Source organism: Ctenopharyngodon idella, chromosome 2 (genome assembly GCF_019924925.1).
Source record: "Ctenopharyngodon idella isolate HZGC_01 chromosome 2, HZGC01, whole genome shotgun sequence".
In the NCBI taxonomy this organism is placed as follows: domain Eukaryota; kingdom Metazoa; phylum Chordata; class Actinopteri; order Cypriniformes; family Xenocyprididae; genus Ctenopharyngodon; species Ctenopharyngodon idella.
Genome location: NC_067221.1, coordinates 13,729,351 through 13,757,231, shown reverse-complemented (window position 1 = coordinate 13,757,231; position 27,881 = coordinate 13,729,351). Strand labels below are relative to the sequence as shown.

The following is a 27,881-nucleotide window of genomic DNA, read 5'->3' as shown; positions in this document are numbered from 1 at the left end:
CAAACACATTGGCCTATGACTGATCTCTCCACTCACTGCCCTCTTGTTTAGTCTGTTTGGAGTCACAGAAAAGGAGAGATAATCTTTTAACGCTCTCTGCGAAATTATGAGTAAGTCATTCATTGTTGTAGGAGTCAAACAGCACAGCTGATTTATCATGTGGGAATCACGTCTACCAGGGCAGGTCAGTGAAACTTTGTGCTGTTCGTTGTTGTTTCATGCTCTGCTTCAAACTTCTGTCTCAGCTTGCAGAGTTAAAGGGAATGAAAACTTGGAAATTTCTAGCAACTGTTATGAATGTGTGTGTGTTTAATTGTGACCTGTGAAAGTCTTTCTGGTACCGATATGCCTTGGTTCCTGTCTCACCCCAGTGTGAGAGGCTTTTGTATCCAGTGTGGAATGTGTGACCAGTGCACAAGAGAGAGGAAAGTCAACTTGGCTTTGCTCAGGCTCCAAAATCCCTCTCTTGTTTTCTCAGCTGTGCTAAAGGGCAGGGATACAATACACAATTAAATATACTAATTATATTTTAACTCCATTTAATATAAATAATAATGCAGTACACCCTTTAATCTTGCACTTTGTCAGTTTGGCTAATTTTGTTGTCACTGGCTTGTTTTAAATGGCCCTCTTTGTTGTTTACTTATCTCTTATAATTTAATCATGTCATTCATTAATCCGAATGCAAGAGACTTCTGACCCTGAGCTGTTTGGGAACTTCATGCTATCTTTAAAATGTGTAAAAAGACACATGACAGAACAACTGTAGTACTGGTTTGTTTGGTGAACACCGTCCTGTCATAAATAGCCTTCAGGTACAAAGTGCATTTGCTCTGAAAACAGATCTTAATACAAATCAGGCTTTTTTTCAACGGGAGAAACAGTCCTGCTAAACTGCATATCAGATTGGCAAGGACATTTTAAATTTACATGGAGACTGTCATTCCATGACACAAAGCCCATCCTAATATGAAAGATGAATGGACTACTTTTGTTTATGGATTCATGTCTTACAATGACAATGCAAAAAATTCCCACAGTTCTTTAGTCTCATGCATGTCCCAACACACGCAATTGTCTGTAGCACACTTGTAAAGCTCTAACCTATGTGGTTGCATAATATATTTTTTTTGCTCTCCTCCCAAATGTTATGAGCGTTGTCTCCATGACGAATTACAATGGGCAGGAACTTGTTGGCAGGAAGCAACAGCTGATATCCCATCCACAGAATGTTCTCACAGACTTTTCATTATCTGTGTATTTCTGTAGTTTAGTACCCAAAATATACTATATATATAATACCTTGGTATAATATAATAATATAAATAATATTGCTTCAAGAACATTTTCTTGTTTTAAGAAATTTTTAATATTTTTCTTGGCAGTGAAGACAAAATACTGAAAATGAGGGGTGCACACATGTTGAAAGTGTTTAATAATAATAACAATAATAATAATTCCTTACGTTTATATAGCGCTTTTCTGGGTACTCAAATCACTTTACATATGGTTCATTGGTTTATAATAGCTTGGCTTGTCTAACAGGTAGAGCGCTCAAAGTTCTCACAGTACTGCAGTTATTTTCTACAGTTCACTGCATGGCTTATGTCCTGCTTTAGATAATTTACATCAAGATTTGTTTATTAAGAGATGCAGAGAGCCAATGATCTTTGTTTTGTTTTGTTTCCTCTTGAATTATAACACATCTCTCAGAGAGCTGCTGGACAAACATAATGCATATATGGTTCAATCTTAATGTTATGAAGTGACAAGAATACTTTTTGTGCGCAAAAAACAAACAAAAATAACAACCTTATTCAACAATTTCTTCTCTTCGGTGGCAGTCTCCTACACTGTTCATGTAGTAAACACAGTACAGAGCTTCCGGGTTCTACATAAAAACGGCGACTCATTTATGGCCAGCTCCTGCCTCACAGCATCACACACATGCGTCGTGGTGCTCACGTGAACAGCGTCGACCAATTCCGAGCCGGCGTTCTGACATAGAACCTGGAAGCACTGCACTGTGTTTACAACATCAACAGTGTAGGAGACTGACTAAAAGATAAGAAATTGTTGAATAAAGTTGTTATTTTTGTTTTTTTTTGCGTACAGAAAGTATTCTCGTCGCTTCATAACATTAAGGTTGAACCACTGTAGTCACATGGACTATTTTAACAATGTCTTTACTACCTTTCTGGGCCTTGAAAGTGCTAATAACATTGCAGTCTATCGGAGGCCAGAGAGCTCACGGATTTCATCAAAAATGTGTTTATTTGTGTTCCGAAGATAAACAAAGGTTTTACGGGTTTGGAACGGCATGAGGGTGAGTAATTAATGACAGAATTTTCATTTTTTGGTGAACTAACCCTTTAAATGGTAGCTTAGTGTTATTGTATGTTTGGCTGCTTTTAAATAGAGCATGTTTTGGGTTTAGATTGCTTTCTTTTTTGTCTGTACAATCACACGTGTGTGTATATATCTTGAAACAGTAAATATATGCGCCCTTTCTCAGGAATGCTCCATTCTGAGATTGTAAGGGTTGGGCTAGATGATATCTAAAGAATCATAAAAATGCAATATTGTACCAACGGAGTGATAGCTGAAGCATCTAATTCACTGCCCCTCTCTGACCTGCACAACTCTTTAAAGCTGCCTCTAAAGGTCAGTGCACAGGTGGGAGACACGCATGAGATACCACAGTCATAAATGTTCACCTATACACAGAGAGAGTGAATGAGTCCTTCCATTAGGAACCTCTCTACCAGTACCACTATTGTTTAGACTACCCACTAGCTAGACCGTCCTCTATGTTTACAGTAAACTCAGCCATCATAGTCAAAAAATTGAAGTCAATCTATTTTACTTCTGTTATGTGTGGTATTTCTGTATGAAATGAAGGGCAGTTATTGATTTTGATTAGGGAAAATTGGAGTTTCATACCATGGGGATGGAGTGAGTTTAATAGGAGCATTCTAAAATACTGCCTACTGCCTCCTCAACCTGACAAGCCAAAATGAAGTCAGCTGCAGAAGGAAGTTATTATATTTAGATTTGATATCACAAAGATAAACCTTTTTTCATTTGAAACCACTTGCAACGATCAATCATTCACAGGAAGAACAGGAACGTACACTGAGGAAGTAAATGGAATTCCAATTTCACGTTGACTGAAAGAAAGTCCAGATTGGTGAACAGTGACATTGTAGTGAAGGATTTTCATATTGTGAGATGATCTGAAACATGCCAGTGTTGTCTCTTTGTCTGTGAATGGATTTCAGGGCTTTCTCTCTAGTGAGTAAGGATTGAAGGAAGATTTTGTTTCTCAGAGTTAAGCAGAAGCTTCCAAAGGTAGCTAGACTGGAAAAGATGATGTCGTATCGAGTTCAGATTATAGAGCCACACCTCACTGTTAGACTCTCCTTACGTAAGATGGGAAGTTTAGACGTTTCAGCTTCTCTCTAAGACACATTATTTCTCTTTCACACATTTAAAATGGCCATTATGTGATCACTCTGAATAGACCAGCTAGTATCTACACTCTGCAGCCCACTGCAACCAACCAATGAGAGGAGAAAATGTTCCATTATGTTTAATAGAAGGTTTTGTGGGGTAGTTACAGAGAGAACATGCACTTGGCAGCAAAATTACTGCAGTCTAAAGGAAAGCAACTAAAGTCTTTGTGAGAGAAATTGAGAGAGCAGCCCTGTGTGTTTCCTCTTATTTTCTCTAATAATGATAATTTTGTTTTAAGAACACAAATGTTGACTTTATGTTGTGTGAAAGGCTTGAAAAATAGTGTTAGTGGTTACATTTAGTTTAGTTGAACTTGCCAATGTGAATTGTGTTGTGTTAGTAACAAGCGCTGACTTAGCTGCTCAGTTTCAGCATTTTTCTTTAATATTTTTGACTCATTCTTTTTCCTTTTGTGTTGCTCGATTTTTTTTTTCCGTCACATATGGAACACTCTGTTTTATACATAAAACCCACATCTGCGATTATCGAGCTATTGAAGCACTCCATTCTGCCACACATCTATTATTAACTCTGTTGGTGATGATTTTGCAATATTTTTTATGGCTTCAGTGGCTTATGATTACTCTGTTGTGGCATCATCTCACCTCGCACTTTATGATTTACCTGTATGTTTATAGTTTCAGATGGGTCACCTATCCTGTCACCTTCAGAGATCTGAATTCATATTTAATCTCTCAGTCATGCCACTAACTGGCAAATTAATATTAAAGGAATATAAAAAGGCATTAGCGGTGAACAGCTTCTTGGATTTTGTATTTCTGACAGTAATTATCAGTGTGATTCCTGTACTGTTTTGGGGTTTAGGGAATTTTCTTGGTTTTGCTCCCAGAGCTATTGCAGGAAACAGGATGTGGCTTCCTTTTTAATAGCTGTTTTTGTGAGAGAATGACACTGATCTGATCTTGTGTTTATTATTAGATTAATATTCACTGAAGGGACTTTGTGCTCCACAGGAGAAGACTTTTGACCTCTGACCTTTGGCCTGATCGAAAGAGGAAATGTTTTAAATAGAAATTAGCAAACTAGGGGGTCAAGGTTTGGCTGGTTAGCATGGATCATTCATTTCCTGCTGGAATGCTAAGACACCATTTGCAAAATGCATCACCCATTCTCTCTCTTGCATTTATTTGATCTAAAATACAGTAAAAACAGCAATATTGTTAAATATTATTAAAATTTAAAATAACTTTTCTATTTTATTTTATTTTAAAATGTAATTTATTCCTGTGATGGCATAGCTGAATTTTCAGCATCATTACTCCAGTCTTCGGTGTCACATGATCCTTCGGAAATCATTCTAATATGCTGATTTGGTGCTCAAGAAAAATTTCTTCTTATTATCAGTGTTGAAATAATTGTACTGCTTAATTTTTTGCAAACTTTTTTCCCTTTTTTTGATGAAATAGAAAGTTAAAAAAACAGCACTTGTTTAAATAGACAATTTTTAACAAAACAATACGTTACTGTTACTTTTGATCAATTGAATGTGTCCTTGTTGAATAAAGGTTAATATAATATAATATAATATAATATATAATATAATTACAAAGGTTTTTAAGACTAAAGGAAATTAAATTACACTATGATTCTACACAAATGTACCAAGCACAATGGAAACATGACACCCGTTAATTTCTGAATGAAAAAGAATATGAAAAAGACATATTGGTTGCTTACCAACTCAAATCTAATTAGATTAGAGCTGGTTTTGCTTCAGGACCCAAAATTGAAATTGGACATCAAGTGGTGACACAGCACAATACTGGAGTTGTTTATCATGCGAAATTGAATTTTATGCACTTGGCAGGCAATGATTCACTACAGAAAACAAATTATTGTTTGCACAATCCAACTTTATCCTCATTGCTAGTGAATCAGTATTTAATATTCATGACTTAAGAATGAGTGCATGTCACACAGCCCGTCTATGATGGAATCTATCTAATTTTACTAGCTTCTGCCAAGTCACAGATAAGTTTTGGCCAAAACTAGAGTTTGATTGGACACACATACAGCTTTGACATTGAGATTACATTCACATACAGCTTTGACATTGACATTAAAACATTTTCTCCTTTTTTATAAGTTGCTAAACATGATTAGCTAAACAATCCTAATTATGCGTGATTATTTGGTTAGTTTAGTTATTATTATTTGAGTTATATTTATTTTTTTCCCCCTTCTACAGTAGTTGAGTACCATTTCTTTAGGGTATTGACTGAACGTGTGTGTATTGTGTTTGTCCAAACAGGCAATGCTGGTCCTTCAGGCTGGAGAGTGCTGAATGTTTTATTGAGCCCATAAGAAGTAACTCGATCTGATAAAAGCAGACATGAGTGACACCGTGGAGAACCTGGACACCAGGGATCTGGGGTTCTCAGATGCTGAGGATGAACCTGAAGAGGTGGACTGCAAGTTCAACCCCTCAGGTAGGTGATTATAATTATTTCAGACCCAAATAATCCATTTGATGTATTACTATCAGTTTTATAGGGGTAGTTGGAGATAATACTGGAAGGCTTGTTGTCTATGGTCTGTTTGTCTTGCATTGGAAGTATAGTGTGTAATGCATGTATTTTGGATAATTGTATTTGATTGTTGATCCATTGAAGTAGGTTATCACTTTTTCGGTCCTGGTATGTGACTGGCTATTGTTGATTTTAATGATTTCCTCATTGGCTGCTTTGTATTTTAAATCTGGGTGGGCTCGGCTTTTTCTGTTTGAAAATGATACCTGATAAAGGTTGCATGACTGAAACTTTGTAATAAATTAAGATTCTCAAGCTATATCAGTGTGCGGAATTCATCTGTTTAGTTATCAAAATGACTAGATACAAGTGAAACTGGATAAACAGGATTTATTTTGCCAATAATATTTCAGACAGGAAGTGGAAAAGGGTTACAGTAGGTCTGTCTAATCAGGCATTTTTCAACTATGGGACGTGTAAGAGGAAGTGATGTGAGGACAACTGTGTAACATGATGCAACACGTCACAACAAGTATTCAGCACACACACACACACACACACACACACACACACTGAAGCTCACATTCCCCACAGGCATGCCTCATTTTGCACTGTTGTTTTCCTACAGGGGCTTCCTGTATCCCTTTCTCTGCCGTGTACAGGACAATTGGCTTTAAAGAGACAGAAGTGCAGGTCTACCTGACCACTGCCCCCATCACTGCCAAGATCCTAGATGTGGAACGCTTCACCAGGGCCCCGGACCGCTTCAAAATCTCCAAACACAGAGGCGTGTCCAAGGTCTGTGGAGCGCACACTAGTTAAAAGATTAAAAGATGTCACAGATCTCATATCACTGCTGTGTCTACAGGCAATGCCAGCGGTGTTTAAGATAGAGCTCAAACATGGAAATTTCACCTGGATAGTCAAAAGAAAAGAGAAGCACTTCATGGACCTTCATAGAGAGCTTCTGCGATACAAGACCCTCATGAGGATCCCACTGCCCACCCGAAGGTCAGACCCCTGCCCTACAGATAAACTCACTAAATGATCTTTTACACCTGTTCTTACCAAACCACTTTCTTCTACCTTATTCTAACGGCCTTGTGAAAAATCCCTTCCTGAAGGGATTTAGTTCATTTGGAACGACTCTTTGAGTAGCATTTTCTTTTCACTGTGCCTTTTAAGGTCTCAACAATGCTGTTTGAAATTCACTCCTGATCACAAGCGGTTACAAGAGATGCTTTAGAGATGCACGTTACTACTTGGTGTAAGCGGTAATGCGTCTCAGATGACCACTTGAGATTCAATGGCCCTAGACAGCCCTTAATACCAGGTGTAAAGGAAGCAGATTAGTGAATACTCTTCTCATTCTTATAGAAACTATTATTCTCACTTCCTCTACACTCCTTTTTTTTTCCTGTTGTTTTTCGCTATCAAATTTCTTTTCTTTTTTTGTTCTCCCTGTGCTCTTTAGTTTTTTGCTTTGCGTTATTTTCTCAGATTTAACGGCTACTTATTCTCATCATTTACTATTGCTATTGTTATTCCTCTTTATCTTTTATTATGATATGATGATATGATTATGATATCTCTGTCTTTTAGCCATACTGAGAGAAGGAAGAGCATAAAGAGGAGCGAGGTGAGGCGGATGCCTGCACTACCTCGGGGAGGCAGAGACGAGTTGGCACGAGAGGAGCAAGTGTCTAGTCGGAGGGTGAGTCAGTTTTGATCACCAACCCTTGATCACATGACAGGAAGTGATCACAGACAATGTTGAGCATGACGTAATTTGGATCATCACAAGGCGTGTGAGTCTGTGGTCAGGTCTCTCCCACACAATGTCATTGACATGATTTAGTGGTATCTGAGCATATACAACAATACTCTGCTTGTCATATCATATCATGTGAGTCACATGAGAATATTCTCATGATCTACTGATTAAATTCTTAAGTGTCCAGCTGTTGAATAAAACTTTTTCAGTCTCCTGAGTTTCTGAAGTAAATTTGCTGTTCATTTTCTTTGTAGATATTTAAGGAAATTCTTTAGATAAACTAGTGTACAGCTCTTCCTTTCAATGCCATTTTTACTTTCTGAGATTTACTATTATCTGTCATGGTACACAACTGGTGCTACAGAATCAAACTTTTAAAACAAACTAACAAATATTTTTTTCTTTTTCCAGAAACAACTGGAAGACTACCTAAACAAGCTGCTGAGGATGTCAATGTACCGAAAATACTACGCCACCGTAAGCTCACACTTGATTATAGAGTTCAGGCCCTGATGGAGCTCACGTTGAGTTATCTTTAATGAAGCAGCAGCGTGAGGATCGATATTACAGATGGAGACTGTGTGTCCTGAGCGTGTTAATGTGCAACCTTTTCTCTCAGCGCAGTGCAATTCCAATGGCTTTAATCAAGGACATCCGTAATTTTCTCTCTCTCTCTCTCTCTCTCTCTCTCTCTCTCTCTCTCTCTCTCTCTCTCTCTCTCTCTCTCTCTCTCTCTCTCTCTCTCTCTCTCTCTCTCTCTCTCTCTCTCTCTCTCTCTCTCTCTCTCTCTCAAATTCTCTCAAATTCCTTCCTCCGTTCCCTCTCTTCCTTTTTAATACCCTCAGAGGGTCAATATAGCTGAGGATTTAGTGTAACTTCTTTTAATTGAAGCTGCGTCTCTGTCTCACTGGTTTTAAGCAGAATTGTTTCTCTTTTCCAGATGGAGTTTATTGATGTAAGCCAGTTGTCCTTCATTCAGGACTTGGGCCCTAAAGGCTTGTAAGGACACATGCTTTTTGCTTTACTGTTATTATTATTGCCTCGCAATAATTGCATTTACTATTGCATAGTAAATGCAACTTTATTTATTTAGGGTCTCTGAATTTTTTTATTATTTTTTTTTATTATTTTTTTTACATTGTGACGCAATGTAACACATGTGAAACAAGTTTTAATTAAGCATGTTAATCACAAATTCTTTAATGTGCTACAAACTACCGTGTGTCAGGATGTTTTTCTGGATGCTTGACAAATCACAAATGTTCCCATGATGTATAATTACCAAAAGTCATAAGAATTTGGGAGGGGACGTGCTTGTCATGAAAGTGTCACAATGAAAAAAATGTGATGCTCCTAAAATGTTTAATGTTTTGCAACATGTAATCTATTATCTCCTTTATTATCTGAAATATGACGCAATGTTTTTAATGGATTTCATGATATTCACCCTTTAACTCACTCATACAAACCTGTATCTTTCAGAGAAGGCATTGTTTATAAAAGATCAGGAGGTCACCGTATCCCAGGCATGAACTGCTGTGGCCGCAATGAAGTCTGCTACCGCTGGTCCAAGAGGTAATTATTCATAAAACACAAAATATTTTGCTGAATTCTTTAAGGAAACCACAAGAGCAGATGAAATGCATTCATGCAGTGAGGCTGTGCTCTTCACTTTGAGCTTTAACATTTGTGAGACACTCTTTAAAGCAGTGTTATCTGTGAAAATACACAATTCAGATAGAGCGGGCACCTGCTCTCTCACACACACACACACACACACACACACACACACACACACACACACACACACACACACACACACACACACACACACCATTCAGTCTCTTTGAGTCTAGCAAGCTGTTTATCTCTGCTCCACTGATACCGTGCTACTTTCGTTCTCTGATTAAACTGACACCGTATCGCTGCCTTCCACTGCTCTCGGTATAAAAATACTTTAGAGATGCATACTTTAGGTTAGGTTTGACCTCATGGTTGTGATGGAGTCTAATGATGAATTCTTTTGTGCTCTCTGTTTAGGTGGCTTGTTGTGAAGGACTCTTTTCTGCTGTACATGAAGCCAGACACTGGTGCCATTTCATTTGTCCTGCTGGTGGACAATGAATTCAGCATCAAAATGGACTCCAAATACACAGAGACCAAGCATGGAGTGAGCATTGAGAACCTGTCCAGGTGTGTTCACTTAATCTCAAATTTAATGTCACTTATAAATGTCTCTCTCTCAGCTTGTAGACAATTTGTGTTTGTTTGTGTGTCTTGTGCAGGAAACTAGTGCTGAAATTTAATAGCTACAGACATGCACTGTGGTGGAGTCAGGCCATTGAAAGCTTTGTCCGGAAACATGGCAAGGCCTTTTTAAGGACCCACCGCTTTGGATCTTTTGCAAGGGAGGAGGAGAACATACCCTCTAAATGGTATATTTAATCTAAGAGTTTGCCCAAAAATAAACACTCTGTCATCATTTACTCACCTTCATGTCATTTCAGACCTGTATGACTTTCAGATCACAAGGGTTTTTTTTTTTTTTTTTTTTTTGTGTGTCCATGCAATGAAAGACAATGGGGTCCAATGTTGTTATACAGTCTAACAGCTTTTTAATGACATGAGGGTGAGTAAACAATGACATAATTTCATTTTTGAATGAACTTTCCATTTAAGACAAAAAACAATTTCATGTTTAGCTTTCTTTTTGACCCTCTACTCTTTGATATCTGACAACTAAGAAAAAGAAATTCAATTGTCCAGGTATGTGAATGGCAAAACCTACATGGAGGATGTTGCAAATGCACTGGAGGAGGCCAAAGAGGAGATCTTCATTACAGACTGGTGGTATGTACTCACTGTTTACCCTCCAGGAAGAAAACATGTTCAGGCAGACCGATAGTCTCGGCTCAACTCACACTATTGGTTGAGTCAATATTGCTATCACAGGCTGGACAGATCACTTCAACAAACAGGACAATATTTTGATAACTCCACAGTCACAGTGTTTAAATTTTTCTTGGAAATCAACCGATAAATAGTTTATGTGTAGTTGTGTGTGCATATCAGCTATGATTGGAGAAAGCACATGACATGCATGTATTTGTTTAATGGGGCACCAGTGGCAGTCCACGCTCATGTAAGTGAGACAAATCATGACCAGAGGGGGACTTTTTTTCTTTTTATTGGGATAGTCTAGTGGTTCAGTTTAGTGTGAAATGGGGATGGAAGAAAAGAGCCACAGTTAACTGTCAAACATTGACAGAAAGCAAGGCTGGATTGATTTTGATCTTCCCTGAATGATCTAGTAATCTGATATGAAATGGTATTTTGTGTTTATTTCTCTGTGTTTAGTAATGCTTTGTAGTAGCATTGCTGTAGAGTAGACATTACGTGCACACATGCAGAATCTGTAGCCATGGATTAGGGGCTCAGAGTGGGCGGTGTTTGTTATACAGCAAGACCGGTATCTCTTACTTCACTAGTGTTGAGTTTCAGCCTACCTTATTTCAAAAATATCACTCCTGGAATAGACTCAGTGGTCTAATCTTGTGTGTGTGTGTGTGTGTGTGTGTGTCTGTGTGTGTGTGTGTGTCTGTGTGTGTGTCTGTGTGTGTGTGTGTGAGGGAGTGGGTGGTTATATGAGAAATCGCTGTGTGTTTTTGATGTAGTTGTAGAATATGAAATATTCAAACATTGATTTAAGTCTGCATGAAAACCATTTTATTGGCATTCACTATAAAATGGAGCCAGATCTAAATGTGAGATTGCAGTTAAAGGGACAGTTCACCCAAAAATGGAAATGTGATGTTTATCTGCTTACCCCCAGGGCATCCAAGATGTAGGTGACTTTGTTTCTTCAGTAGAACACAAATGATGATTTTTAACTACAACCGTTGTGGTCTGTCAGTCGTATAATGCTTGTCGATGGGAACTCCATCTATAAGAGTCAAAAAAACATGCACAGACAAATCCAAATTAAACCCTGTGGCTCGTGACGACACATTGATGTCCTAAGACACGAAACGATCGGTTTGTGTGAGAAACCGAACAGTATTTATTTCATTTTTTACCTCTAATACACCACTATGTCCAACTGCCTTGCGCATCCGGTTGGTGAGGTCTCAAAACGCGTTCTGATGACGGAAGTGATGTCTCGTGCTTATATCCGTTGTCAGAGCGCGTTCAGACCTCACCAACTGGATGCGCAAGGCAGTTGGACATAGTGGTGTTTTAGAGGTAAAAAAATTATATAAATACTGTTCGGTTTCGTGTCTTAGGACATCAATGTGTCGTCACGAGCCACAGGGTTTAATTTGGATTTGTCTGCATGTTTTTTTGACTCTTATAGATGGAGTTACCATTGATAAGCATTATACGACTGACAAACCACAACGGTTGTAGTTAAAAATCATCATTTGTGTTCTACTGAAGAAACAAAGTCACCTACATCTTGGATGTCCTGGGGGTAAGCAGATAAAAATCAAATTTTCATTTTTGGGTTAACTATCCCTTTAAGTATGACTATTCTATTTGCAGTTAAATATGATGCATGACTATTCCCTTCTTAAAACAATTGACGCCTTGACACTTGGTTGTATCTTAAACAGCAGAGCAATTAAACTTTAAAGATATATTATTTTACGTTTTTAATGAAATTATATATATTTTTTTAATGAAGTAATTTAAAAAAAAAATGTTGTTTATAATAATGATGTACACAACAAGAGCAGGAATGCGTATTAAGAAAGCAAGTTGTGTCCATTTTGATTTCATGTAGACTATAAAGGAGGTACGCTTGTGGTGCATTATGTTGTATTTGCTATATGATTGTGTTTATAATGTGCAGGCTGAGCCCTGAGATCTTTCTGAAGAGACCTGTGGTGGAAGGAAATCGCTGGAGGCTTGACTGCATTTTGAAACGCAAGGCGGTAAGTCCTCTTTACATTATTCTGGTACCTTTCTCACAATTTAACATGAATGTGAAGTGGAATACACATTTATTTATTTATTTATGAACTTATGAACTTATTTATTAACCTATTTACTTACAGTATTTAATTTATTTACATTTTTATTAACTTTTTATTTATTTATTTACTTTTAGCAACAAGGAGTGAGGATCTTTGTTATGCTGTATAAGGAAGTGGAGCTGGCACTCGGCATCAATAGTGAATACAGCAAAAGAACACTAATGCACCTTCACCCAAACATAAAGGTAAGCTGTGTGTGACTTTTACCTGCTTTTGCATATCTTGTGACATCTTATTGATTATAACTGTTCCTCCCTCTTAAAGGTGATGAGACACCCGGATCACATGTCCTCCTCTGTCTACTTATGGGCACACCACGAGAAGATTGTAGTCATCGACCAATCAGTTGCTTTCGTTGGGGGAATTGACCTGGCGTACGGCCGCTGGGACGATCGTGAGCACCGACTGACAGACGTGGGGAGTGTAACACGTTCTGTTGCTCAGGCCATAGAGCAGGTTAGAGACAGCCTCATCATGTCTATACAAACATGCTTTATTTGGCTGCATTTTTTGTGCCACACCCATGGATGACACACTTAACCTAACTTTTTGGCTTTGAAGTTTGAAATGAAAGACTGTGATTAAAGGTTTCTGCTAGTTTTAATGAAGTGGAATTATGCTGTTTTGGGACTCAGGGACTGGATTCATCCACACCCAGGAAAAAAGTGTCCTCCAGTGGAAATAGCAGCCGGTCGATGGTTGGTGACTCAGTGGACCTGCCCAAACTAAAAGGCATCGGTCGCACTCGCAAGACACGTTTCAGCCTGTACCGTCATATCCAACGTGGCCTTCACCATGCTGACAGCATCAGTAGCATCGACAGCACGAACAGTAAGAGAATCTACTGCAACTAACCTGTGGAAACTGATTCCACAAAACAAACTGTTTATATGTGTGTATGTATGTATGTGTATATGTATATATATATATATATACACACACACACATAAACACACACACACATATATATATATATATATATATATATATATATATATATATATATATATATATATATATACACATAAAATATTCCCAATCTAAATTCTTTTATATCTCTAGACTATCTGGATCAGTAAATTGTGCAAAAAGGTCACAAATTCTCTGTTACTTGTCAATGTCAGTCAGTGTGAATCTCTATATTTTTCCTCTCTGTTGGTTGTGCAGTGATGCTTATCCTGGCTGATAGTACTGTGGGTGTAGCTCTAGACACCCTGCCCTGGCTCGAGCGAGTGCCCCATCATTTTCTTGGTTTAGCTCTCTCTGTTTGTTCTCCCTGCCATATAAGAAACATATAGATCGGTTTGCAGTCTGTCTGAGAGAGGATTAAGTGTATTTGAGACTGGCTTAAGGCTAAGAAATTACTTTGACCTTATCATAGATTTCATTTGTCACTGATTCTTACACCAAAGTCACATTCATTTGCTGTTAAGATAACCAATCCTTTGATTCCCACTAATTATTCAGTTTTAGACTATGGTGTGATCCTTTTACTGTGGATAAATCTAAAATTTTGCTACACGTGCAGTGGCTATTAATGTCTTGCATGTTTGACATGGAAAATAATGGCCCAAATGTGTCAGTAATCTGTTTGTTTGGTCTGATGTCAGGCATTTAATTATTTCTAACAGTAATCTGTTTTAGTAACCTTTTCATTTGCAACATGTACATATTTTAGCATATACAGTGGGGTTCAAAAGAGACCTCACTGAAAAATTATAAGCATCAAAATCTTTTATTTTTAACTTGAATAAAAAATAAAAAAACAAGTAAATTACTGTCTATATTTAAACTATTTATGAACTATTTTGTTTTAATTCAGACACTATTTTTGTACATGACCATCTTTTGTACAATTATTTATTTTTATTTTATTTTCTATAGTTATTTCATAGCCTTTATTCTCTTACATATTGTGTTTATTTGTAAAATTAGTAGATTTGAAAGTAACTGTCATTTATTACAAAATATTGTTTGTGTTTTGATCAGATTTGTATGTCTTGTGTGTGCAGAGAGTGGCTCAGTGCACAGTCTTCAGACAGGAGTTGGAGAGTTGATGGGAAACACACGCTTCTGGCACGGCAAAGACTACTGCAACTTTGTCTACAAAGACTGGGTTCAGCTGGACAAGCCTTTTGATGGTGAGCCACACGTTTACTGCCTGGCTGCTTTTGTTTTCTTTCTTCATTTCAATGATCATTAATCCGGGTTTTCCAAGGTTAATTGTGTTATTAAACGCAGTCTTTTCAGTGGATTTCGGATGTTTACAATCCTGCTTTTTAACACTGTGCTCGACTATAGATTTTATTGACAGGTACACAACCCCCAGAATGCCCTGGCATGACATCTCCTCAGTGGTGCATGGGAAAGCAGCCAGAGATGTGGCCAGGCACTTTATACAACGCTGGAACTTCACCAAAGTGAGAAATTTACCACCCCTGTGCTTGAGCCATGACCCACACAATTTAAACTTAATTTATGCTTGACAGTCTTCTGAAATCCCTTTGTGAACTTCTTCAATATAACTTTAAGCTCTGAGATTTGATGAAGCATTATTCGATTTTGTCACAGTAAAGACTTTTTGCTCCTTTAGATAATGAAGCCAAAGTACAGATCACTCTCCTACCCATTTCTACTGCCCAAATCTCACAGCACAGGCAATGATCTGAAGTACCAAGTGCCAGAGTCTATCCAGACCAAAGTCCAGGTGAGAAAGCATCATTTGCTGTACATGTAACTATTAGAGCATGATGCCAGGAACATCATGTGTTTGATTTTCAGGGAACACACATATGCCTGCTGATAAAAAAAAAAAAAAAATGGATGCCTTGAATGAACACTAAGTAACTTTGCCATAAATGCCCATAAAATTGCCCATAAATGTAAATGGTCTCTCAGGTTCTGAGGTCAGCAGCAGACTGGTCGGCTGGAATCAAGCACCATGAGGAGTCCATTCATAATGCGTATATTCAGGTCATTGCCAAGAGCAAGCACTTCATCTACATTGAGGTACACAATCTCCCGCTTTCACGCTGTCTGTGAGCATTCACTAATATGCTTCAAATGTGTTGACAACCATTGTTGTGCAATTTATGTTATAAAACACTTTTGACATTTCAGTTGCTTCATATTATTGATGAATGGCATACATCAGTGCTTATCAGAGCATATCAAGGGAGGTGCCAAGAATGATTCAGTGGAAATTCTAGAAGAACCATATCGTGGATGTTCATCAAGTAAAAACAAATAAATAAAATTTAAATGGGGGACCTATTATGTCCCTTTGCACAATATAAGTCTCTGGTGTCCCCAGAATATGTCTCTGAAGTTTCAGCTCAAAATACCCCACAGATCATTTATTGTAGCTTGTCAAATTTGCCCCTTTTTGGGTGTGAGCAAAAACACGCCATTTTTGTGTGTCCCTTTAAATGCTATTTTTGTGCATGTCCCTGAGCTGCTGCTCCCAGCCCCCTTTCCAGAAGAGGGCGGAGCTTTAACAGCTTGTGCTTCGGATACTCAACAACAACAAAGCTGGAGAATCTCACGCAGCCAAATTGTCAGAAATTGTCAGTAGCGGTGTTCAGCCTTACATTGTTTTAACCGGAGTCAGACACTGATTTAAAAAAAGACTTAGGAAGAAGTTACAACTTTTAGAATGCAACTGGACATTTCTGAATGGTTTGTGGTTAAATTTATGTAGTTGTTGTGGAGTTGATTTAACTCATGACTGGCATGTACCGTCAAGTTAAACTTTTGTGCAAATCCAGCGTTGCACTGACACTCGTTTGTGAAGCAGTCTGGCGTAAAATGATTTGCGCAAATATATCACACTTTCTTTGGCACATTTCATTCATAAATTTAAATTTAACCACAGTGTCCTCAGTGGCTCAGATGCCGAGAGCCAATGGAGACTGGTACATCCAATAACAGAACATTTGTAATGTGTGTTTTTTTTTTTTTTTTTTGGCGCTGACATTGTATATCTCCAGCTTCTACAGCGAAATGGTGGACTGCTGTGAATTTTGCATAATAGGTCCCCTTAAAGGGAATAAAAGTAATGTTAAAAGAAGAAGAAAATTGCTTTCTTTAGCTCTGCCTCTGAGGATGTTATTTCATTAGGGAAGAACAAAATCCTGGATACTATAGTTATGTGGGTAGATTAAATGTGGGAAAACTTTTTGAAAATATTCAGCTGGGAGAACATCTAGCAACTAATTAAGTTAATTAAAATGTAAAAATTAAAAAATGTCCCAACTTTTCCGGAATTCGGTTGTAATTTTTTTAATAAAAGAATGTTGCAGTTTATGCAATCAAAGCAAATCAGTGACAAAATGATGACCAATTAGTGGAGTCTGTTTTGTAGGTTCTTTCAAAGGGGAGGCCCTTTGAAAATCCATGCCATAAATAACATACATGATTACAGAAATGTTCCATTATTTGCCCTAGTCACGGCCTAGCAGAAGTAAAATATGCAAGCATTCTCCCGACCCTGTAATATGCCTGATAAACTGAATTGATTGTTCCTGTTTCATTGTTTTGTTTCAGAACCAGTTCTTCATCAGCTGTGCCGATAACAAACATGTTTACAACAAGATTGGTGATGCCATTATTGAGCGAATTATCAGAGCTCACAAGTAAGTGTGAGAATCCTAATGCATTAACACTGATTGTAATTTATCACCATTCACTGTAATTTATCATGTTGGGTTGTCTTACTTGCCCCACACAAAAATAGGTGTATGACATCCCTACACATGCATATCAACACATGCAAGCCAACCAATCTTTCCTGTATATATCAATATTACCCAGACATACAGTATTAGTATGGCCTCGCTTCTTTATTGAAAGCATGTGAGATCAACAGTAAAGTACAGCCTTATCCCATGCTAATGGAGTCCTGGAAACTGTAGTTCCTTGTGAAGTATCTGAATTACAGGAGACACGAGTCTCTCACCGCTGCTGTCGGGCACGCAGGCTCAGCTGCAGAGACAGGCCTGTCTTTAATGCGCACTGACGGCTAATGAGAAGCTAGCACCTGCCACCGCACTGATGTGAGCCAGACATGGTCTGTGGGTGCGCCACTCTTCATTTAGTCATTCCAGGCGTTGTCCTCAATACTGAAATAGTGCGCTGTTGTGTGCGCTGTAACAATGTTGGCATGTGCTTAAAGAGCTCTCTGGGAGAAGAGCCATTCGTAATGACTTTATAATTATGGAGGCAGCACACCGATTGAACACAAGGAAATGCTGCTAAAGAGAAATGGCTTGGAAAGGATCTTTTACCATTAATGTCAATGGAAGTGAGGGTATATGATTTAAGAATAAGCATATGTGTGTTTACACAGGCTGTCTTGGAATTGATGTTTGCTGTAATTTATCACAGGGAGAATAAAAAGTTCCGTGTGTATGTGGTGACACCCCTGCTGCCTGGATTTGAGGGAGACATTACCACAGGTGGAGGAAGTGCACTCCAGGCTGTTATGCATTTCAACTACAGGTAGGAATGAAATCGTTTCTGTGCACGTGTCTTTGAGCAAAGAAAGGGCAGCACAGTCACACACACACACACACAAAATTAAAAAAAACTTGCATAGGTTATCCATCCGTAAGACTTTAGCAATGGATGTTTTGCTATTGATGCTTTTCATGAGGGCAGTATCCAAATCTAAACATATTCATTACAGACAACAGCATCAAAATTTGGAAAGGATGATAAAAAAAATAAATAAAAAAAAAACATTGAATTTGATCTGATCTATGGCACAGTACCAAAATTCTTACCGACCCTTAACTTTTGAACAGTATATGCCTGTACTATATTGTAATACTATACTGTATTACTATATATACAGTATATACTATATTGTATTATGTACTATGTATATATACTACTGTATATTGTATTGTATTATTTCAATTTATAGTTTAAGACGTGAAACTGAAACAGTATTTGCAACACATTTAATTTTTGTACTGTGTTGCATTTCATAGTTAATCTTGACAAACACTATATGTTATGAAAGCCAACAATCGTCATCTCTAGTTTATTTTAAAAAATAAATTACAGAGGAGCAGTGATTTATGAATTTGCAACAATATTTTCATACTCATAAGGCGTGTTCAGACCTTTATTTTGAAATAGCGATGAACATGAAAAATCATGAAAGATTGGTAGAAACCTCAGTTTGTTTTCATGCCATAAGTTCAAAAGATAACATCCATTCAATTTTTTGAGAAAAAAAATTCTCAAAATGTTTTAAATATAAAGAAAATACATAACAGATTTTCCATTTGTGATGTGGCAGTGAGCTATAACGCACATATGTGTTCTTATTATGTGTTTATTAGAGGTTGAATTCATATCAAATTCTGGCAAACTTCCCATACTACATCTATATAGGATGTCTACTTCATAAATTGCATGAAAATTATGGAAATACAGTGGGTACGGAAAGTATTCAGACCCCCTTAAATTTTTCACTCTTTGTTATATTGCAGCCATTTGGTAAAATCATTTAAGTTCTTTTTTTTTTTTTTTCCCTCATTAATGTACACACAGCACCCCATATTGACAGAAAAACACAGAATTGTTGACATTTTTGCAGATTTATTAAAAAAGAAAAACTGAAATATCACATGGTCCTAAGTATTCAGACCCTTTGCTCAGTATTTAGTAGAAGCACCCTTTTGATCTAATACAGCCATGAGTTTTTTTGGGAAAGATGCAACAAGTTTTTCACACCTGGATTTGGGGATCCTCTGCCATTCCTCCTTGCAGATCCTCTCCAGTTCTGTCAGGTTGGATGGTAAACGTTGGTGGACAGCCATTTTTAGGTCTCTCCAGAGATGCTCAATTGGGTTTAAGTCAGGGCTCTGGCTGGGCCATTCAAGAACAGTCACGGAGTTGTTGTGAAGCCACTCCTTCGTTATTTTAGCTGTGTGCTTAGGGTCATTGTCTTGTTGGAAGGTAAACCTTCGGCCCAGTCTGAGGTCCTGAGCACTCTGGAGAAGGTTTTCGTCCAGGATATCCCTGTACTTGGCCGCATTCATCTTTCCCTCGATTGCAACCAGTCATCCTGTCCCTGCAGCTGAAAAACACCCCCACAGCATGATGCTGCCACCACCATGCTTCACTGTTGGGACTGTATTGGACAGGTGATGAGCAGTGCCTGGTTTTCTCCACATATACCACTTAGAATTAAGGCCAAAAAGTTCTATCTTGGTCTCATCAGACCAGAGAATCTTATTTCTCACCATCTTGGAGTCCTCCATGCGGGCTTTCATGTGTCTTGCACTGAGGAGAGGCTTCCATCGGGCCACTCTGCCATAAAGCCCCGACTGGTGGAGGGCTGCAGTGATGGTTGACTTTCTACAACTTTCTCCCATCTGCCGACTGCATCTCTGGAGCTCAGCCACAGTGATCTTTGGGTTCTTCTTTACCTCTCTCACCAAGGCTCTTCTCCCCCGATAGCTCAGTTTGGCCGGACGGCCAGCTCTAGGAAGGGTTCTGGTCGTCCCAAACGTCTTCCATTTAAGGATTATGGAGGCCATTGTGCTCTTAGGAACCTTAAGTGCAGCAGAAATTTTTTTGTAACCTTGGCCAGATCTGTGCCTTGCCACAATTCTGTCTCTGAGCTCTTCAGGCAGTTCCTTTGACCTCATGATTCTCATTTGCTCTGACATGCACTGTGAGCTTTAAGGTCTTATATAGACAGGTGTGTGGCTTTCCTAATCAAGTCCAATCAGTATAATCAAACACAGCTGGACTCAAATGAAGCCGTAGAACCATCTCAAGGATGATCAGAAGAAATGGACAGCACCTGAGTTAAATATATGAGTGTCACAGCAAAGGGTCTGAATACTTAGGACCATGTGATATTTCAGTTTTTCTTTTTTAATAAATCTGCAAAAAAGTCAACAATTCTGTGTTTTTCTGTCAATATGGGATGCTGTGTGTACATTAATGAGGAAAAAAAATTAAATGATTTTACCAAATTGCTGCAATATAACAAAGAGTGAAAAATTTAAGGGGGTCTGAATACTTTTCGTACCCACTGTATATGGTTCAGATCAGTCAAACCATATATGGAAATGGAGGCGCCCTTAAATGGTCAGTAATGGAGCTTGGTTGTCATCTACTGAGACATTTTGGTACTGCACCCAAACAGAATCTTACGGAAAGCTCATTTTTTGAAATCAGCCTAAAATTTGGAACACAACTTCTTTTCTTGCAATTTTAGAATAAAACATGTTTTGTAAAATATATATTTTATATAAAATATTATATTTTTACCTTTTACATTTTCATAAACTTCCACAACTTTTTCACTTACATAATTTATTTCACTTCTACAATAATCTGCCAAATATCTAGCCTTATGTCTATATTCCAAACCATTCTTGAATTACATTTTCTTAAAAGTAAGAAAAGTAGGATGTATCATGTACACTGTGCATGGCTTGACTGTCTGTTCCAGTTTCTGCAGTGTCATTCATAAGTTTACAGCAGTAGCTGGTTTCCCAGTGATGCAGTTAACGCTTCCTCTTTAGTGAACTCAGACACATTCTCTCCTCTCCTCCCCTGATTAAGCTTTAATGAGTCTGACAACACGCTAAACAGCTTCACAGCTTCTTTCAACCCTATCAGAGAGGAAGCGCAAGCAGCCCTGATCTACGAGACAAACCTGCTTTCATTTTGCAGTCAGGCATATTCATCCTCATCTCCATGATAACCTTCCAATCACGCTCTCTGCATATCATTTGGATGAAAGGAGGAATTTGGCAAGGAAAATTGTAAATGGCGCTGATGTGAGGATAATGACCCCGTGTTAGACAGTGCGCCTTTGTTTCCAATACCAGCTTACCAGTTCATTCCATTACACACGTAAGAGGCACAGCCAAGTGTTAAATGCTTGTTTCACTCCTCTGGAAAATAAATGGAAATAAGCAGTGCTTCAGTGTCGCATTAAACATGGAAAACTGCCGCAAGGTTTATTTACAAGTTTTTTTTTTTTTATACATTTGCTGCAGCTCTCTGCCACATGTTTCTGGTTTATAAGCTTTCTTTTTGGAAGATACCCATGGTAACTGAGAGAATAATGTCAAGTCATTGAGAGAGCACAATGAGCTGCTATAATGTTACAATAACATTTGAAAAACCATTTGTTCTCTACCTAATCATGGCCTGAATGTCTATTTTTTAGGACCATGAACAGAGGAGAGTACTCCATAATCTCTCAGCTGAAGAAAGAAAGTAAGTCTGATTGTTTCCATCTCTCTCTGTGTGTCAGATGTTAGGGAAGGAGCGATATGATGATGTGATTGTGACATAGTTTAATGTGAACTGGTGGCAGGGAGCTCTCTTCTGTGGTTTACCACAACATTGCAATATGTAAGACTAGTGATCATATGTTTCGAAATGTGCTAAATGGTTACATAAGTACTGTATTTATGACTTATTGTAATTGCTTGTCTGCTTGTGCCAGTATTGAGTTGGGGTTAGGGGTGAAATTTATGAAGCTGTTGTGCTAAACTCAGAACTCCCAGTATTCCTCTGACCTGCTTAAGAAAGATTTAAAATGACAAAACTGTCAGCCTAATATATAATATATAATATATTATTGTAGATATGAAAGGTTTTTTTTTGTTTTTTTTTTGGTAACAGTAGAAGTAAATCTGAAGCAAATACTTTACAGTTGAGTTGGGGACCTTCATACTACATGTGACAGTTTTTCTCAAAATGGGGTTTGTGAGTTTATTTAAAAGCTTATAATTAATTAAATCATAAAAAAGAGAGAGATGAAAGGATGAGACAATACATTTTAGCACAAACTTCAGTACAAAACTTACTTTAGTACAAAAAAATGCTAAACTTGGACAAAAAGTGATTTTTATTGTAATAATTGATTTCATATCTTGAATAATATCAAGATATGAATTCAGTTAGTGAAAAAGCATGTCAAATAGCATAGTAAATAGCAAATAGCAATAGTGGAACTCTATAGCAGTCTATTGGTGAAAGTGATAATTTTTTTACATTTAAAGCTCTGTTTTCCAACAGAGCTTTAAATGTAAAATCTTACACTAAACCATGGCAAATTGTCCATGTTATCTCCATGAATGAAAATTAGAAATTAAAACATGCCATAAATTCCCCTAAAACGGCACAAATATAAAAAAACAAACACACAAACAACAACATTATTTTCTTACAAAATAACATTTTAATGTCTGAGTGTACATTCCAAACGAACTGCTTACAAGAGTTAAAATCTCAGGGGGGATTTCAAGTAAATATTTTGTGTCAAAGGGGTTCGGCTCACAAAAAAAGTTTGTGGATCCATGACAGAAAATACTATCTTCTAGAATGGTCTAAATGGCTTTTTTTCTGGGCAGTGTTGTACAGTCCTAATTTCACCGGATTCTCTCTTGACACCCCCACAGTGGATGACCAGTGGATGAACTACATCTCGATTTGTGGTCTGAGGACTCATGCAGAGCTGGAGGGCAGACTGGTGACTGAACTCATCTATGTTCATAGCAAGTTGCTCATCGCTGATGACAACACTGTCATTATTGGTAAGTTAACATTATTACAGTTTGCCAAAACAAATTAATAGGGTGTTTTTATGCTTGCTTCTCTCTAAGTGTTGAGTGACTCGCTGAGCAAGTGCATTTCTTTATGGCTAGAGCCTTTTACTCCCCCTTGTGGAACACTGTGGTACATCATTTGATTTTGAAGTATAGTTCCTAAGACCCCGGGGCCCATATAATCACTGATTTGGCAGCTAAATAGCTGGTTTTCACATTTGTCCACTCATTTGTCATTTCCCTAAAATAGTGTATTTGAAATGAGGTCAACAGACTTTGTTTCCAAAAGAAGTGAGTTTTAATGAGGAAACAATGTGATCTGTGTATTTTACACATGACTGCACTGCCAGATGTGCAGTATTGACATTTGCTCAGCAGATCTAAGCTAAGTCCTCTGTTTTCATACCATGACTGAAAGACATATCACATCTGTAAAAAAAAGTTTTTATGAGGAGTATGAGGAGCGGAAGAAACTCATAAAAGATATTCGAGTTGTCATTTCAGATACAGCTTTAGATTTCTGCAGATGATATAAGAAATCCAATGAGGAAAGCCATAGATCAGAAGGAGGCAGACGGGAACATTTAGCCACATACTGAAATTGAGTTATCTCTGATTCTGTAGGTGGAAGATTTGTGTGCTATTGAATTAAATGCCTCAAGATCCAATCACTTATAAAACAATGAATCAAATTGAATCGCAAAGTATTAAAAAAATCTTGTTTTCTTGTCTGTGATTATTATTGTTCTTGATATTTTGGATTAAGCAAGTCATGATCGGTTTGCGTTTCCTTTTCCTTTCATAGTTATTGCAATTTATGATACAGCTCAGAATTGTTTTGTTTTGTCTTGCTTTTAATGCTACTAGGCATATTTAAGATATTTTTATAGATAATTCTGTCAAATATTAAACTAAAAATGTGTATATTTATTATTTTAAACACCTTTTGTTTTTTTTGTTTTTTGTTTTAACAGGCTCTGCCAACATCAATGACCGCAGCATGTTGGGGAAGAGGGACAGCGAGGTAGCTGTGATTTTCGAGGACTCTGAAACAACGCCATCAGTGATGGATGGTCAAGAGTACCAGGCTGGCAAGTTTGCGCTGCAGCTCAGACTGGAGTGCTTCAAGTAAGATATGATGGAAAGTCAACCATCCTAGTGTTGGCAACAAAACTGAATCACAGCTAAAAGTCTTTGTCTTTCCATAAACCAGAACCATTCTCGGTGCCTTTACTGATCCAACCATTGATGTCAGTGACCCCATCAGTAACGGATTCTACAAAGACGTCTGGATGAGCGTCTCGGGTCGGAATGCCACCATCTATGAGAAGGTGTGTGTGATTCCTTTTGTCTTTCTCCACTCACTCCTGGGCATGTAATGGAATAAATGATGGCTACTTTCCATCTTTTTATTACATGGAACATTTGAATTATGATTTAGAGGTGTTGCTTGGTCATTTGTCTGAAAGGGATTGCTCTCAATCACCACCGAAGCTCTCAGGCTCAGCTGGCTGTTTGGCAGTCTCATGGCAGGCCAGTAATAATGAGGCTTAATGGAACGAGAGATTCTTATTCTGAGCCATCATTGTAGGCTGGAAAATTCATAAATATCCACACACATCAGCCACACAACAATTAGGAAGCTTTAGTTTACAATACAATACAATACAATACAATAAAAAATAATAATAAATAAATAAATATATATATATATATGTATGTATGTATGTATGTGTGTGTGTGTGTATGTATATATATATATATATATATATATATATATATATATATATATAAATATAAAATAAAGCAAAAAAATAAAATAAAATAAAAATACAATATAAAATAAAACAATATAAAATATAATATAAAATAAAAATTGAAATATAAAATAAAAAAATCTAAAAGAAAATATAAAATAAAATGCAAATTCCTCTAATTATTATTTGCAGAATAAATTAATCATGATGTCAAATGTCACATTTCTACAATGCCATCGCCATCAGTAACCTAGATTTGCATAATAATAGACCACTGTAATATTGGTTTTACCTTTAATGCTAATTTTATTTTCAGTTTTCATTTTAATTCGTTATATACATTTTTCTTTTTTAATATTTATATTTAGCATTAATTTATTTTTTATTTCAGTTTTAGTAATTTTAGCACTTCAACTTTTTGTTTAAATTGCAGCTTTATTTCAGTTAACAATTGTTTTTAATCATTTTAGTTAACAATAACAGCTCTGGTGCACTAAAAAAATTTAAGAATTTATCATGTGTGCTGAACTGCCAAATACAATGTGAGCAGCAAAAAACTGAGGACTTTTGATGTGATGAAATTGCAGGTTTTTCGCTGTCTGCCCTCCAGTCTGGTGAGGAACAAACAGGAGCTCTTGAATTTCCAGTCCAAAGCAGGTCTTGATAAAGAGGACCCTGTTAAAGCTCTGGAGCTACTGAAGAAGATTAGGGGCTTCCTGGTCCAGTTCCCACTGGAGTTTCTCTGTGAGGAGAACCTCATGCCCTCAGTAGGCACCAAAGAAGCCATGGTGCCCACTGAGATCTGGACCTGATGGCGCCAAATCAGAACCACAAAAAAGACCATCTGCTTCCAGCATTAGGGGGATACAAAACTCCACTGTGGCAGACGAAACTTTGTTTGTGAAACGCCACACCAACGGATATGAAGGAGCAAAGGACAAATTGTCTGTCCTTTGTCATGAAAGAAATGGACAGCTTCATATTGTTTTGTACCTTTTATCAATGTTTTAAATGTACATAATGATATTTTATAAGCACAGTGATTATCAGCACATATTCTCATGCTTTTACTATAATGTATAAATGAAAGTCTCCTCTCTGAGATGCCAAACAGAAGGGCTTTTAGGTAAATAATATAACTGTAATGTACATTTGATTTTTATTGCTAGAGCTGGCTCATTTGTAAAGGCACCACTCAAAATAAAGGGCAAAATGGAGAGTGGAAGCCCTGTCAGATATAATTTTGTCACTGCGGCCCATTCTTCAGCACGGCAACCCCAGTGGAAGCGCATCCATGACAGGCTGAGGACAGTGATATGTGTTTTCTGTCTGGTGAACCTGCTCTTAGGCCGAGTCTGCAGAGGCTTTTACTGTCCAGCTTCACTGCCTGCGTCTAAGTGTCGGCGCTCTGGGGAGACCAGACAATCTGTCTGTGAATTAAAGTGCTGAGTAACTGAAGGAAATTGGTGCTTCTCAACACCAAACATCGACATGTGGCGTCCAATCCTACATTTTCCCCTTCACAAATGTGGCACAGGTAGATTTTCACGAGTCAGCGCTTGTTGCCATTTTCACATTGTCCATTGGTGTCTGAATATCATCAGGTCAGCCATTTTCTGCAATTATCATTTTTTTAAACATATTTTTGATGGTATTTTCACAAATAGTTTTTGTGATTTTTATTTTTTCTGCTTTTTCTTTTTTTCCCCTCTCAAATAAAGAGTACTGTATGGGAATACACTACCATTCAAAGTTTGGGGTTGGTACAAACAGTGATATTGTGAAATTATTACAATTTAAAATAACTGTTTTTAATTTTAATATGTAATTTATTCTTGTGATGGCAAAGCTGAATTTGCAGCAGTTATTATTTTAATATGCTGATTTGCTGCTCAAGAAACATTTCTTATTATCAATGTTGAAAACAGTTGTGCTGCTGAATATTTTTGTGGAAACCTTGATTCTTTGGTGAATAGAAAGTTTAAAAAAAATTTTTTATTTGAAATAAGTCTTTTGTAACATTATAAATGTCTTTACTGTCACTATTGATCAATTTAATGTATCCCTGCTGAAAAAGTATTCATTTTTTCCAAATCTTACTGACCCCTACCTTTTGAATGGTTGTGTGTGAATATTTTCAACCAATATTGCTGCCATAATGTGACACATTTCTGAGTGAAACTGGATACTCGATGAGAATTTTATCTATCTGTAATATGTGGGCGTTATAAACCATAATGGTGCCTAAATACAAGCATTTTTTTCTTTTTTTTCTGTTAAGTATAAAATGCACAGCTGAATCTTTCACAATTAGAGCTGGAATATGCACTGTGAAAGCAAATGGGGGCCATTTTAATTTTGTTAATGTTTCATGTTGGCACTAAAATGATTTAGCATAACTTCTAAATCAGTTAAAATGGAAGAGTTAAGAATGTTGTTTGCTCTCTTTCTGAACATATATCACTATATCTGAAGATTAAAGCTTGCTGCATCTTCTCTGAATTGTTGAAAAGCCAAACCCGACTGAATAACATTGAGCTCTCAGGGAGAAACGAACTCCTGTGCTACCTTTTCTAGCACATTTCATTACCGGCATGATGTTTCTAGTTATATTAATTGTGAATTTGACAGCAAACTGTATTTAGCCCTGGCTCCATTTCGATAATGCATTTGTACAGAGAATTGTTTCAAATAAATCCAAAAACTCTTAAGTAAAA

At 37.3% G+C, this 27,881-nt stretch overlaps 1 protein-coding gene across 1 annotated transcript; it reads left to right on the top strand.

Annotated features, from left to right (window-relative positions):
* On the top strand, positions 1-27,881 carry pld1a (phospholipase D1a). Its single transcript, XM_051868271.1, has 26 exons — positions 1-184; positions 5,789-5,966; positions 6,634-6,803; positions 6,874-7,016; positions 7,608-7,719; positions 8,191-8,256; positions 8,720-8,778; positions 9,262-9,354; positions 9,820-9,972; positions 10,065-10,214; positions 10,546-10,629; positions 12,632-12,713; positions 12,890-13,000; positions 13,080-13,271; positions 13,451-13,646; positions 14,828-14,956; positions 15,117-15,235; positions 15,409-15,522; positions 15,714-15,824; positions 17,361-17,449; positions 18,201-18,314; positions 22,021-22,070; positions 23,261-23,395; positions 24,382-24,535; positions 24,621-24,738; positions 25,752-27,881. The coding sequence occupies exons 2-26, from the start codon at positions 5,870-5,872 to the stop codon at positions 25,974-25,976; spliced, it is 3,066 nt and encodes a 1,021-aa protein (XP_051724231.1). The 5' UTR covers positions 1-184; positions 5,789-5,869; the 3' UTR covers positions 25,977-27,881.

Excerpts from the sequence above, each read along its gene's own strand:
- pld1a (XM_051868271.1), top strand. The coding sequence starts at position 5,870 with ATGAGTGACACCGTGGAGAACCTGGACACCAGGGATCTGGGGTTCTCA. Across the intron at positions 6,804-6,873 it reads AACACAGAGGCGTGTCCAAG|GCAATGCCAGCGGTGTTTAA; the intron begins GTCTGTGGAGCG and ends CTGTGTCTACAG. Across the intron at positions 15,523-15,713 it reads CTATCCAGACCAAAGTCCAG|GTTCTGAGGTCAGCAGCAGA; the intron begins GTGAGAAAGCAT and ends ATGGTCTCTCAG.